We start from the raw sequence: 12,835 nt of genomic DNA, 5'->3' as shown, positions 1-12,835 counted from the left end.
AAATAAAGTTGTTGTTGTTGTTGTTGTTGTTGTTGTTGTTGTTGTTGTTATGAATACAGGAATCTCTAGGTCTCCAGCACGAATCAACAATCAACTCCCATCAGAGGTTCACTATACAATCTCACTGGAGGATCTAGATATAATTAGAGAGCTGTTCTCTCTAGGTATCTCTAGGTACTTCAGCATATGTCTGTGGTCAACTTTTAGTGGAGATTGACCATGGAGTCAAGCCGAAAGACCTAGAGATTCTTAGAGATAACATTTAGGACCTTATCCCACAGCACAGTAATCCATCTCCGATGCCTTTTGCATACTGGATCCTACAAGCCCCATTGCATGACGCAACCCAGAGGCAGAGGATCTTCAAACAGTATCTTTTGCGAGACGTGTGGGAATTGACTCCACTTGTCTTTAATGTCTCCTCGCACATCAAAGGTGTGGTATTTGAGGTGTGATGTTATACCTGTCTGAGGTTCATTGGCACCTCTCCCTCTGTTAACAGATTGTGGGTTTCCCATTGAAAGAAGTGGTTTAGCATTGCGCAGCTCCACTGAACCAAAATACTGTTTTTAGGTTTCTCCATTTGGACAAAGGTCACAAACTTGTGGGGTTGTGTAAGATCTGCAAAAAGAGAAAAAAGTAAAAGGGAAGACAGTGACATGGGGGAACATCCGACGGATTGGGAGGATGCATCTATCTGCCATGTGATAAGCCAAAGGCGAATTATTTTATTAGATATGGAAAGGAGAGATCCCTAAGTGATGGAGTGAGCATGTATCCTCATCAAGCCTTCTTAAACCATGGCTTGATTACCTTGTTTCCTGTGGTGTGTGTAATAAAATCATCAATATAATACAGTTTTACTCTTTTACTGTATTACTTAAATCTGCTTTTTTTAAATGTAAAGTATTATTTCCTGGACTTTTTTTTTGCTAGTTCTGCCCCATTTGGTAATCACTATCCTCGTTTTTCCACCTTGAATTTCTCCTCTTTAATACAGCATTTTTATCTACCTCATTAGATTTTAATCATGTACTCTTTGCACTATTGCCCAACCTTTTATTATTTTAATCTGCTCTATTGTTTTTACATGGCAGTTTATTCAGCATTATATTGTTGTTAAAATGTTTAGTTTAATTTATGCAGTGTTAAGTGTCAATGATGTTTGTTTTATTATGAAAATATTTTATTTTGTTTATTGTGGAATTTTGGGTTTGGCCCCATGTTAGCTGCCCCGAGTCCCTGCAGGGAGATGGAGGCGGGGTATAATAATAAAGTTGTTGTTGTTGTTGTTGTTGTTATTATTATTATTATTATTATTATTGTTGTTGTTACTTTAGTCACTGTTAACTGAGAGCCTACTGTATAGAGCTACCAAAAAATCATCTGTGTGTATAGTAATGATGATTTGATTCAAAATGTGCTGGTTTCAAGGAAGATGCTTGCGTTGGCTGCTAGAAATAATGGAAGTCTAATGGATGATTGCATATGACAGTCTGGCTTTTGTGTTGCTGGAATGGACCCATTAATCAGATTAACACAGCTGTAAAATGGTAATGGGAACAGATAAGAACGGTTGCAGGGATGAGGCAAGCTCTTTAAGAGATTCTCAACATCCTTGTTATATATTGGTATAATTATTTTAAGAATTTCAATTGGAAGACATTTGCTTTGCATCTGGTTACAATTTAATATTTGCTATTTTGAGTGCAGGCCACGTTGTAGCTAATAGGTAGAAAAATGGGACATTTTAAAAATCAAAACAAGTAAGGAGAAGTGTGCAAACTGTAATTCTGAACACTAGTAATGTGAGAGAGAACCAGTATGGCACCTGGGGATGCATCTAAACCACCTTAAATGCCATGAATCAATACTATGGGATCCTGAGATGTAGTTTGGTCAGGCACCAGTATTCCTTGGCCTTGAAAAACTGCAACTCCTAGGATCCCATAGCATTGAGTAATGGCTTTCAAAGGCTGGAGCTACACTGCCATATGATCCAGTTTCTGAATCCAGATTATCTACTTTGAACTGGATTACATGAGGCTGCACTGCGATACAATCCAGTTCAAAGTGGATAATCTGGATGCAGAATCTGGACTATATGGCAGTGTAGATGGGGACAAAGTGGTGTCAAACTTCATTATTTCTATAGTTCCAGACAAAAGACCCTGAATTCACTGAAGTCAGAGATCTGTTATTGTTTGCATTTTAGTCATGTACAGGCTTGGGTACCCGGTGGTGCCCGGGTTATTTGAAAAGGGTGAACTACAACTCATATATTCCAAGGTCAACACTCTTTGAACCCCACCAGTATGCGTACTTGGCCATGTTGGGTCTGTGTGCCAAGTTTGGTCCAGATCTGTCACTTACTGGGTTCAGTGTTCCCTGAATACAAATGAACTATAACTCTCTGATGCCAAGGTCAATCACCCCAAAGTCCACAAGTATGCAAAGTTGGCAGCGTTGGGTCTGTGTGCCAAGTTTGGTCCAGATCCATCATTGGTGGGGTTCAGAGGGCTCACGGAATACAGGTGAACTATAACTTCCAGAGTTAAAGATCAATCACCCCCAATGTCCACCAGTATTTTCAGTTGGGCATGTAGAATTTATGTGCCAAGTTTGGTCCAGATCCGTCATCAGATGAGTTCAGTGTTCCCTGAATATGGGTGAACTATAACTCTCAAATTTCAAGTTCAATCAAGTTCAAAGTTGTTTGTAGAGGCTGGAGGCTGTCCGGCTGTCTGTGTAAATGGACACAACTGCCACATTCACACATACACATTTTCATTTTTACTATGTGTATAGATGAGTATAAATATATCTCCTTTCCCCCAATAAAATGGATCAATACAGATTGAAATTATACCAAAACTTCAACAAAATTATAAATATAAAAGTTATTTTAAAAACAGTTAAACAAATTAAGAAGTCAAAATACTGAAATACATGAATTTATTTATTTTATTTATTTACAATATTTATATCCCGCCTTTCTCTACCCCAAAGGGACTCAAGGCGGCTTACAAACGGTTTACATGAAAAGGCTGTATATGTGTGGTGTGTATGTGCCTTTAAGCTAGTGTTAACTTATGGTGACCCCATGGATTTCATAGGGTTTTCTTAGGCAAGGAAGACTCAGAAGTGGTTTTGTCTATTCCTTCCTCTGAAACATTGCCTACAGCAGCTGGTATCCATTGGCAGGCTACATACACCCTATAAATCACAAGATCACACCATTAAAAGTTCATCTTAGTACAGTTCTAGAAACTTGGTAGCATGTTTTAAGGAGAGCAAAGACAAGGCTATTAGGGTCTCGACTGGGAGTAGCCACCAAGAAGACCTTTTCCTTTGGCCTCTTCTACACTGCCATATAATCCAGATTATTTTCTTTGAACTGGATTATATGAGTTTACTCTGCCATATAATACAGTTTAAGGCAGATAATTCTGGATTTTATATCACAGTGCAGAAGGGGCGTTTGTTCTGACCAAAAGAACTTGATTTGAAGATGACTAACTATAGAATCAGACTGGAAAACCTAGGCTCCATTTTCACTGCCATATAATGCAATTTGAAACTGCATTATATGGTCAGTGTAGATTTATATAATGCCATTCAGTGCAGTTAAACTGTATTATGTGAGTCTATGCTGACCATGGATGAATTCACATTAGTGTTATAGAATAGAAGCTTTTCTTTCCCATCACCTGGTTTATTCCTGCAGAATTCTGGGAAATGTAATTTAGGACGAGGCCTTTGGAATTCTTCGCTAAGAGGTCTTGGCTTCCCGAAACTACATTTCCCAAAATTCTGCAGAAGCAAACTGGGCAATAGAGAGACGACAGCCTCCGTTCTCTAACACTAATGTGATCTCGTCCCATATTATGCAATTTCAATCTGCATTATATGGTTGTATAGATGGGGCCCTGGAGATTCTTACTGAAACCACATTAATCAAATCTGTGAATAATCAAATCTGCAAAAATGAAACCTGCAAATGGGGAGGGCCAATTGTATTTCTAATCCTAGCTTCCCATAATTGTGTGTCTCTGTTGGTACCATCATTTACTGGGGCTCAATGCACTCTTCACTCTGTCTGCTTGGAACCAGAAATTGCATGCAAACAGAAATGGACAAAGACATTCTAATCTTGAAAATCTGACCGCAAAAAATGAAGCAAATTTCTCACCCTGACAACATTGATAATAGGCTTGAAAGGAAAAGGGGAGTGCTTGGTGAAATTGTAGACATGCTGCACGAGCTATGAAACTGTCAACACAACTCTAGTTGTTAACCAATGTGCAAAAATGTTATAAGTCAAAAGTGTTTTCATGTGAAAATAATTAGCTAGGCCAAGCTGATATTTTTGCTAGGAGGATTGAAGAGGATGGTCAAACTTTGGCCCTCCAGGTGTTTTGGACTTCAACTCCCACAATTGTGGGAGTTGAAGTCCAAAACACCTGGAGGGCCCAAGTTTGACCATGCCTGAGTTAACCTCTATTGCCTCCATATGATGAGAATAGACAGTCTGAAAAAGACAAACAGTTGAGTTGCATCTGAAAGCTTTGCAGGATGCTAAAGCCAAAAGCTGGTATGTTGAGATGCATGCATTGAAGACAAACTCTATTCTGTAGTCATTTGGCAAATGATGGCAAAACTGATCAGCAATCTCTCTTTTATTTTTTCAGGGTTACCTGTCTGAAGGCTTGGTAACAAAATGGTATCGATCTCCTCGTTTGCTCCTGTCACCCAACAACTACACCAAAGCGATTGACATGTGGGCAGCTGGTTGCATTTTAGCAGAGATGCTTACAGGAAAGATGCTCTTTGCTGGTAAGTCTCTAGCCCTGTCCGTTTTGACCCTTTCCCTTCTCTCCTTGGTGGAGCTTTTAGTGTCTGGACATTTCCTGTACATTCTTATATACTTGGGAACTGCCAGGTTAAGACTAGGGCTGGATCTACACTGCCATATAGTGCAGTTTCAAAATGCAGATTAACTGAGTTGAACTGGATTATATGAGTCTAGTCTGCTGTATAATCCAGTTCAGTGCTGTCAATATACATTCCATCTGAAACGGCATTATATGTCAGTGTAGATCCAACCTAGGACTGTGCGAAAGTAGGTTTCAAATCTCCACTCCGGACCCATCGATATTGCCATATAATGCAGTTTCATAATGCAGTTTAACTGCCTCAAACTGCTTTATATGAGTCTACACTGCCATATAATCCAGTTCAGTACAATTAAGCTGCATTATGAAACTGCATTATATGACAGTGTAGATGGGACCTCAGCCATGGATAAATCTTATCAAGGAGACCCCATGATAGGATTGCCATAAGTCACAAACAACTCAAAGACGTGCAATAAAAATGTACAGTAGAAACATATGGCATGTGAAACCTTTACAAACCACATTTTTGTGGCTTGCTGGTACTGCTAGAAATCATGTCATTCCATTTATAGTTTTGAAAATATCAGAAAAAGCAATATACAAGTAGTTGGTCCCTGTTTTGAAAATATGTTTTAAAAAACAAAAAGCAACAGAAAGATGTTTTGCTCCTCAACAGCAAACACACAGCCTTTTAGGGTAGGTTGGCTAGGTGATAGGACTGTATATAGCAGGACTAAGCTTTGGGTGTTAGATCGAATCAGGCAAAACAACAGAGAGCTGCTTTTCTAACTTCTTGTATGTGGTTACTTGGCTCTCCAACCTTGCTACTCTCAATCCTCTTTAGGATGCATACACTCTTAACTGCCCAAAGATGTGTCACCGATTTTATTGCTCATATACAAGAATTAAGAGATCAAACTGTGTGAGTGCTGCCCTCTTTGCCTCCGTGTTTGGTTGCTTTAAGAAATGTTCCCCAAAGGCATCAATTCCCTTCTGATCTTGGAAGCAAAGCATGGTCAGTTCTGGTTAGTATGAGAATGGGAGACCCACAAGGAATTCCAGGTGCTCCAGGGTATATTTCATAGGAAGGAACTGGCAAAACCACCACAGACTAGTCCATGGCTAAGAAAACTCTATGAAATTTATGGGTTTGCCATAAGTCAACTGGAAGGTACACTCATACACAGAATGTGCAAACGTGTTTCACAATTAAAACCTCACAAACCTGTGGTTCAAAGGGAGTGACTACGAACACCTGAGTGCAAGTTTTGAACAGGTTTGAAAGTTGGAATCTGAAACTCAGTTGTGTTCAGTGACTTTTTGTGAAATGTTGCATAGAATACCAAATGGGCATCCATTTTTTACACTGATTGCAAACTGTTGGAACATTGCAAGCTAAGGAAACTCATAGTGGAGTCCAGGTCCTGCCTTAGCCTTTTAAAAAAATTACCATGTACATTTGCCAGAAACCCCTGAGATAAGGTCACCATCAGTTGGAAACGGCTTGAAGGCACATACCAACAACACGTGTGTGCCCCAATCACCTTCTTTAGTCTGAGGAGCTTGAAACTGTTGCCATATCTTAGGTGGAAAGTGCCAGGAAATTCTGACCCCAAAGGGAGAAAGTGATCCCCTAAACCGAAGAAGCTGGTCATCTCTGCTCTGTACCACAGTCACTGCAGCCAGGTCTTTTAGGGTGACATTATTTTGGTCAACCAACAGTTAGAATCTATTATTAATGAAGCTTATTATATATTTAGAGAAAGCTGTGCACAGTTGCTTGCTAAAGTGTCAACATCCTGCAGCCTTGCAAAATAAATAATAGGCTCTGATGGTATAATAATAATGGCAGAGAAGAAAGACGGATGGGTCAAACTGAAAAGGAGGGACGGTTATTTGTTCTGTGGCATCAGGGGGTGCATTTGATGCCTGAATAAATATTAATGGTCCTCTTTTCCAGCTGTTGCATAGAGACTCTGCCAGCAAGCTTCTAGCAGGTGAGGAAGCCGCCTGTTCTCGCTGGAGTATTTTCTTTTTAAGAAGCCCCGGGGGCAAAACTGCCATAACGAAAACAGAGGATATTTCTCTCATCTTTTAGATGAGGTTCCTATAAAGATATGAATCCCACAAGATTTTAAATAGCTTCCTTCTCAGCAGAATTTAAAGGGCTGCCTTGCTTGAGGTGCTGCTTTTGGATTGCATAAAGCAAAAGAAAAGCATCATCAGCAACAATCAAGGACATAATATGCGTTTGCTAGGCATTGTCTGAGATCTCTTGTTTAAGTTTCTGCATTTTTTTTCCTTTGGAGAATGTTTGAAATGAGACTAAAGATGCGGTTTAGATGGAGCGGGTGAGGGGAAATAACCGATCTTTAAGTCCCATAGGAAGCTAGCCATTGTGTGAAAACACTGTTAAGGAAGAAAAGAGGACCAATTCAATAAAGGAACCCACAGGTCTGAGTTTGCAAGACCTGAGCAGATCTCTTGGCAGTCTCTTGTTCATGAATTAAACTCAACTTAGTGTGAAGTAGAAACCCCAGTAGTTGATCCAACATGGTCCTTCTAATGTTTCCATCCTAATTAGGGGGTGGGCAAAGAATATAGGAGCCCCCGGTGGTGCAGTGGGTTAAACCACTGAGCTGCTGAATTTGCGGACCGAAAGGTCGGCGGTTCGAATCCAGGGAGCGGAGTGAGCTCCCACTATTAGCCCCAGCTTCTGCCAACCTAGCAGTTTAAAAATATGCAAATGTGAGTAGATCAGTAGGTACTGCTCCGGTGGGAAGGTAACAGTGCTCCGTGCAGTCGTGCTGGCCACATAACCTTGGAGGCATTTACGGACAATGCTGGCTCTTCGGTTTAGAAATGGAGATGAGCACCACCCCCAAAGTCGGACATGACTGGACTTAATGTCAGGGGAAAACCTTCACCTTTACCAACATAATACAATTCATGTTCAATAAGATTATTGCATGAGGCTTTTTGTGCATCCATGAGCAGAATCACACAACATCATTCAAAACTCATTCCAAACCAGTTGTCAAGTCATTTCAAAGCAATGCTTTTCAATAAATGTGGAAAAGCCATTTTTAGGTAGCTGAAAGCTCATTGAATTGGTGTTCAAAGTGTTTCCAGGTGGTGTGGTTCTAAATCTAAAAGTGGTTCTGCAGTGAGATTGGGGACAGTGACATGTGACTGTGGGCATCACTTTCAACTGGTTCACTTCCCCATCCTCAAACGTCTTGCTATTTCACTTCTGGAGAGCATCCCAAGAGGACCTCTGGCTGCAAGGCCACAACTTCCCACTTTCACCCTGTTTGCTTCCTTAAGAAAAATAGCCATTCAAATAATTGTGTAATTCTTCATAGGGAAAAAGGGGCATGGATGAAGAAGGGAAATGTATGGATTGGGAAGAAAAAAGCACTTTCAGGTTTCTTGCAAGTTCTTGTAGAAGGTGTTGGTGTAATAACATCATTGGCTAATCTGGTGTACTCCAGTTCAAAACAAGATGGATTTGCAAGGCTGTTTTTGAGCCTTGTGTGATAAGGTCTCAGAACAGAAAGAGTGTGAGTCAAATGACAACAGTGCATGAGGTTAAGGCTGGGCATTGAACAGCAGAGACAGGGTGAGAACCTAGTCAGGTCAAAAGAACAAGAACAAGCCAAAATTGGTCCTTTGTTTCCTCTGATGCTTATAGCTGCAGTGGCAGGCACCGGTCATTTGAAGCAGAGGTCTGTGATGCAACAAGATGAGTAGGGAACTGAACCCTGGTTTCCAAAGTCAGTTCAATGCTCAGACCACTACTCCATGAAGCTATAAGTACACCTCAGAGGCAGATGTAAAAGTTATCTGGTATTCAGATATATTGATGGGATCGGTGACAATATGTGGAAGTACCAGTGGCGAAGTGCGTTAAAGCACTGAGCTGGAGACCGAAAGGTCCCAGGTTCAATCCCCGGGAGCGGCGGGAGCGGCCGCTGTTAGCTCCAGCAGTTCGAAAACACGTAAATGTGAGTAGATCAATAGGTACCGCTCCGGCGGGAAGGTAACGCCACTCCATGCAGTCATGCCGGCCACATGACCTTGGAGGTGTCTACGGACAACGCCGGCTCTTCAGCTTAGAAATGGAGATGAGCACCAACCCCCAGAGTCAGACATGACTGGACATTAAGTCAGGGGAAAACCTTTACCTTTACCTATACAATGTTCTCATTCATTTTTCCAATGAACCAGCTACTGCCTTCTTCAACCTATTCCATTCTATTGCAGAAATTGCATCCTCTCCTTTTCTTTCCAAAACAACAACTTGGGAATCTCTGGACCCTGAGTGTGCTTGAACCTCTTTTTTTTTTAATGTTTAGGGTCCTTCCCCCCCCCCCCCCCCCCCATCCTGCACTTAGACCTTTTCTTTCCATTTTTAGTACTTCTCCACCCCTTGAAACCCTTCTGAGTTTGCTGATGCCACTTCCTTGCACTTAGAGCTGCTGTTTTAGCTATCTAAGCAATAACACCCACCGCTGAACTTTGGAGACAGAAGGAGTCATACTGTTTTCGTATGTGCAGGTTCTATTTTCTGTCATAGCTAATAACCCTCAGTCTGCTTCCCTTCGAGCAGAATTACGCTCAGAGGAGGAAGGTGTGAAAATTGGAGGAAGAATAAACAGCGATTTAAGATGCACAGATAACATCCTATTACTGGCAGAAAGTAATAAGGAGGAGGAGGAGGAGGAGGAGGAGGAGGAGGTGGAGGAGGAGGAGGAGGAGGAGGAGGAGGAGGAGGAGGAGGAGGAGGAGGAGGAGGAAAATTATGATGACTCGGTCTGATTACTGATAAAAGTTAAGAAAGAAAGCGCAAATTGAGGGTTATACTTGAATATTTAGAAAAGAAAAACATTGACACTAGAAGATTTACAGAACTGTAAAATGGACCATAAAGACATCAGAATTGTTGCAGAATTTTTGATACCTTGGCTCAGTCATTCATAAAAATGTAGATTATACTTCAGAAATCAGAAGAAGGCCAATGGGCTTTCTACCTGGACTCAAAAAAGGACTTACTTCATAGGCATACTAATCCTGACACGTGGCATCCATGATGACCATTTGCAGTGCATGTTTATTGGGGTTTATATCTGTTTCAAGAATCCTTACATTTTACCTTGAAGTTATACAGAAAACCTAGCCTTTTAGGCACGTGGCTATCTTAACAGGTGGCATTACTGTATAGTTCTGGGTGGGCAGATCTAGTTGATGAGGATGAGAGTATTCCCATCTGGAAGTGGCTTTTTCCCAGATTTAATTTTGTTAAGGTTGATTTGTGCAGATTTTTGCATATCAGTATAAAGTCTAGCACATCTCCTACTTAAACATGGTTATTTGTATATGATATCATAGAATCATGGAGTTGCAAGAGACCCCAAGGACCATCCAGTCCAACCCTTTTATGCCATGCAGGAAAAGCACAATCAAAGCACCCCTGATAGATGGCCATCCAGCATCTGTTTACAAGCGTCCAAAGAAGGAGCTTCCACCACACTCCAAAGCAGAGAGTTCCACTGCTGAACAGCTCTTACAGTCAGGACATTCTTCCCAATGTTCAGGAGGAATCTCCTTTCCTGTAATTTGGACCCACTGCTCCTAGTCCTAGTCTCCAGGGAAGCAGAAAGCAAGCCTGTTCCATCTTCCTTATGATACCCTTTTACATATTTAAACATGGTGATCATGTCAGTTCTTCTCCAGACCTTTGATCATTTTAGTCGCCCTCCTCTGAACACGTTCTGCCTTGTCAATACCTCTCTTAAATTGTGATGCCCATAATTGGATACATGGCAGAAAAATGTAGAGTGGCCATCGTTGTGTGGCTGAAAACAAGAATTGGAAATCCAGACCAGCACCTAAGACGAAGTTGCTTTTGGCAGGTTATGGCGATCTCACTACAATGTGTAAGGCATTAATAGAGTCACTGCACAACCAATATGGATTAGAAAAATGTGGTGCCCAACAGAATTATTTTTATCAGTATACAGTAAGACTTAGAAGGACAGCAATGGAGAATTAGATAAGGTCTTTGAGTGTAGCACTATAGTATTAAATATCAGTGTCCTAATCATCCATGCCACCATATTCTATGTATGAATGTGACAGATGGACATTGAAGAAAAGACGAAATCAACTCATTTGATGCCAAAGGAGTGTTGTTGTTTTTTTAACCACAAAGACAAAGAATGTTCCTTGGAACAAATCAAGCCTGAACTCTCAGGAGAAGGCAAAAATGACTGAACTGAAGCTATCATATATTGGACATATTATATGATAGCTTCAGATACTTTTACAAAAGATGATTCTTTGTAAAGTAGAAGACAGTAGGAAAATAAGGTTACTTTATAACTGGATCGATTCAGTCAAGGGATAACAGGGCCTCTCATTCATAGGATTGCCATAAACAAAATCCAACAACAGGACTTGAATATACACATATGTATACAGTGTTTCCAGACTCTGATTTTGATCGATGTAGAGGATAATCTCATAAAACAGGAATGCATATAAAATTCAGATTATTTTGCAATCCATTTTGGATGGATTGGTTTGTTTGGGGCTTGGATCGTGGGACACAGCATGCCTCCGCATTCTTCAGCCGCCCTCCCAGAGACCCCCAGCAGCAACTAGGGCTTGTACTTCAAAAACTGTTGTCTTACACAAATAGTGAAGTGTTTTCACATCATGCTGAGGACATGCTTCTCCACCCAAAGAAACTGCAGGGAGCAGGGGGAGTAAGTAGTGGAAAATGCTTTCTATCATGGAACCAGATTATTTTTTTAAAAACACAACAAGTGGATCTAACAACAGGTTAGAAAGAATGCGAAGCAAAGGAAAAGCACACACTGACTTGTGTATCAAAACAATGAATAGACCAGATCCTGGAACAGTGTACATCAGTCCTTCCCAACTTGTTATCTTTCCAATATGCTGGTCTACATACAATTGCCATATACCACCTTGTTCAAAAACTAGGGGAAAATATAGCTTTTCTTGGAGAGAAAGTTTTCTAACGCCTAATAATTTTGGTTGCCCCCCTTTTCACCTCTTCCAGCTCGACAGAAACCCCTTTGAAATGTGTCAGTCAGAACAATATGCAGTATTTGAAGTGAGATTTCACCATAGTTTTGTATTAAGGCTAACAAATTCCTACTTGATCTTGAGGATATTTATAAGCAGCACTTGTGTGCGAAGATGTGGGGAAACTGAAATAGATCCATGATATTAGTATTCCTATGCCATAGCTGCAATCCTCCTTTTCCCCTGAGATGGTGGGTTGACTTGTGTGAGCACATATTTGTATTCTTAAAGTAAAAAGAAGATCTTGATAGTGTCTGGTGCCTTGAAAAGAAAGGGTTTTGTGCTTTGTGCAAAGAAAAAGTCTCTGTTTTTCTTTCATTCTTAGAGTAAACACAGATCAATCTGGATTGAGACCTTAGTGGGGGAAGTAGGAGGGTTTAGCCTTTGGCTTCTGGTATTGTGGTTCCAGCTCAGATCAACAACATGGAATTTTAAATGCAGCGACTAATTCAAACAAATTGATCACTTTCTTAGAAACAACATAGGAGGCATGGCGGGGTGGGATGGCAATCTGATGTGTGACCACAATTGAGAACAAAAGGTTAAAAGTATGGGTTGCTATGAGTTTTCCTGACTGTATGGCCATTTTCCAGAAGCATTCTCTCCTGACATTTTGCCTGCATCTATGACAAGGCATTCTCAGAGGTTGTGAGGTCTGTTGAAAACTAGGCAAATGGGATTTATATATCTGTGGAATAATGTCCAGAGTGGGAGAAAGAACTCCTGTCTGCCTGAGGCTGCTTTGAAGCTGCAAGGCTATTCAATGCTAATCAAGGCGGCCAATTGCACCATTCACACTTGCCTCAAACAGACAAGAGTTA

General features: G+C 40.8%; 1 protein-coding gene across 3 annotated transcripts in view; it reads left to right on the top strand.

Annotated features, from left to right (window-relative positions):
• Positions 1-12,835, top strand: part of mapk4 (mitogen-activated protein kinase 4) — an 87,057-nt gene that overhangs the window by 59,489 nt on the left and 14,733 nt on the right. For all 3 annotated transcript variants that reach the window (XM_008120456.3, XM_062972556.1, XM_003227288.4), the window contains exon 3: positions 4,692-4,836. In XM_008120456.3, the coding sequence (XP_008118663.1) occupies positions 4,692-4,836 (145 nt within the window). The remainder of the gene's footprint in view (positions 1-4,691; positions 4,837-12,835) is intronic.

This window comes from Anolis carolinensis, chromosome 2 (assembly GCF_035594765.1).
Source record: "Anolis carolinensis isolate JA03-04 chromosome 2, rAnoCar3.1.pri, whole genome shotgun sequence".
Classification (NCBI taxonomy): Eukaryota; Metazoa; Chordata; class Lepidosauria; order Squamata; family Dactyloidae; genus Anolis; species Anolis carolinensis.
The sequence above is the reverse complement of the archived record's forward strand: the minus strand, read 5'-3'. Positions and strand labels throughout refer to the sequence as shown.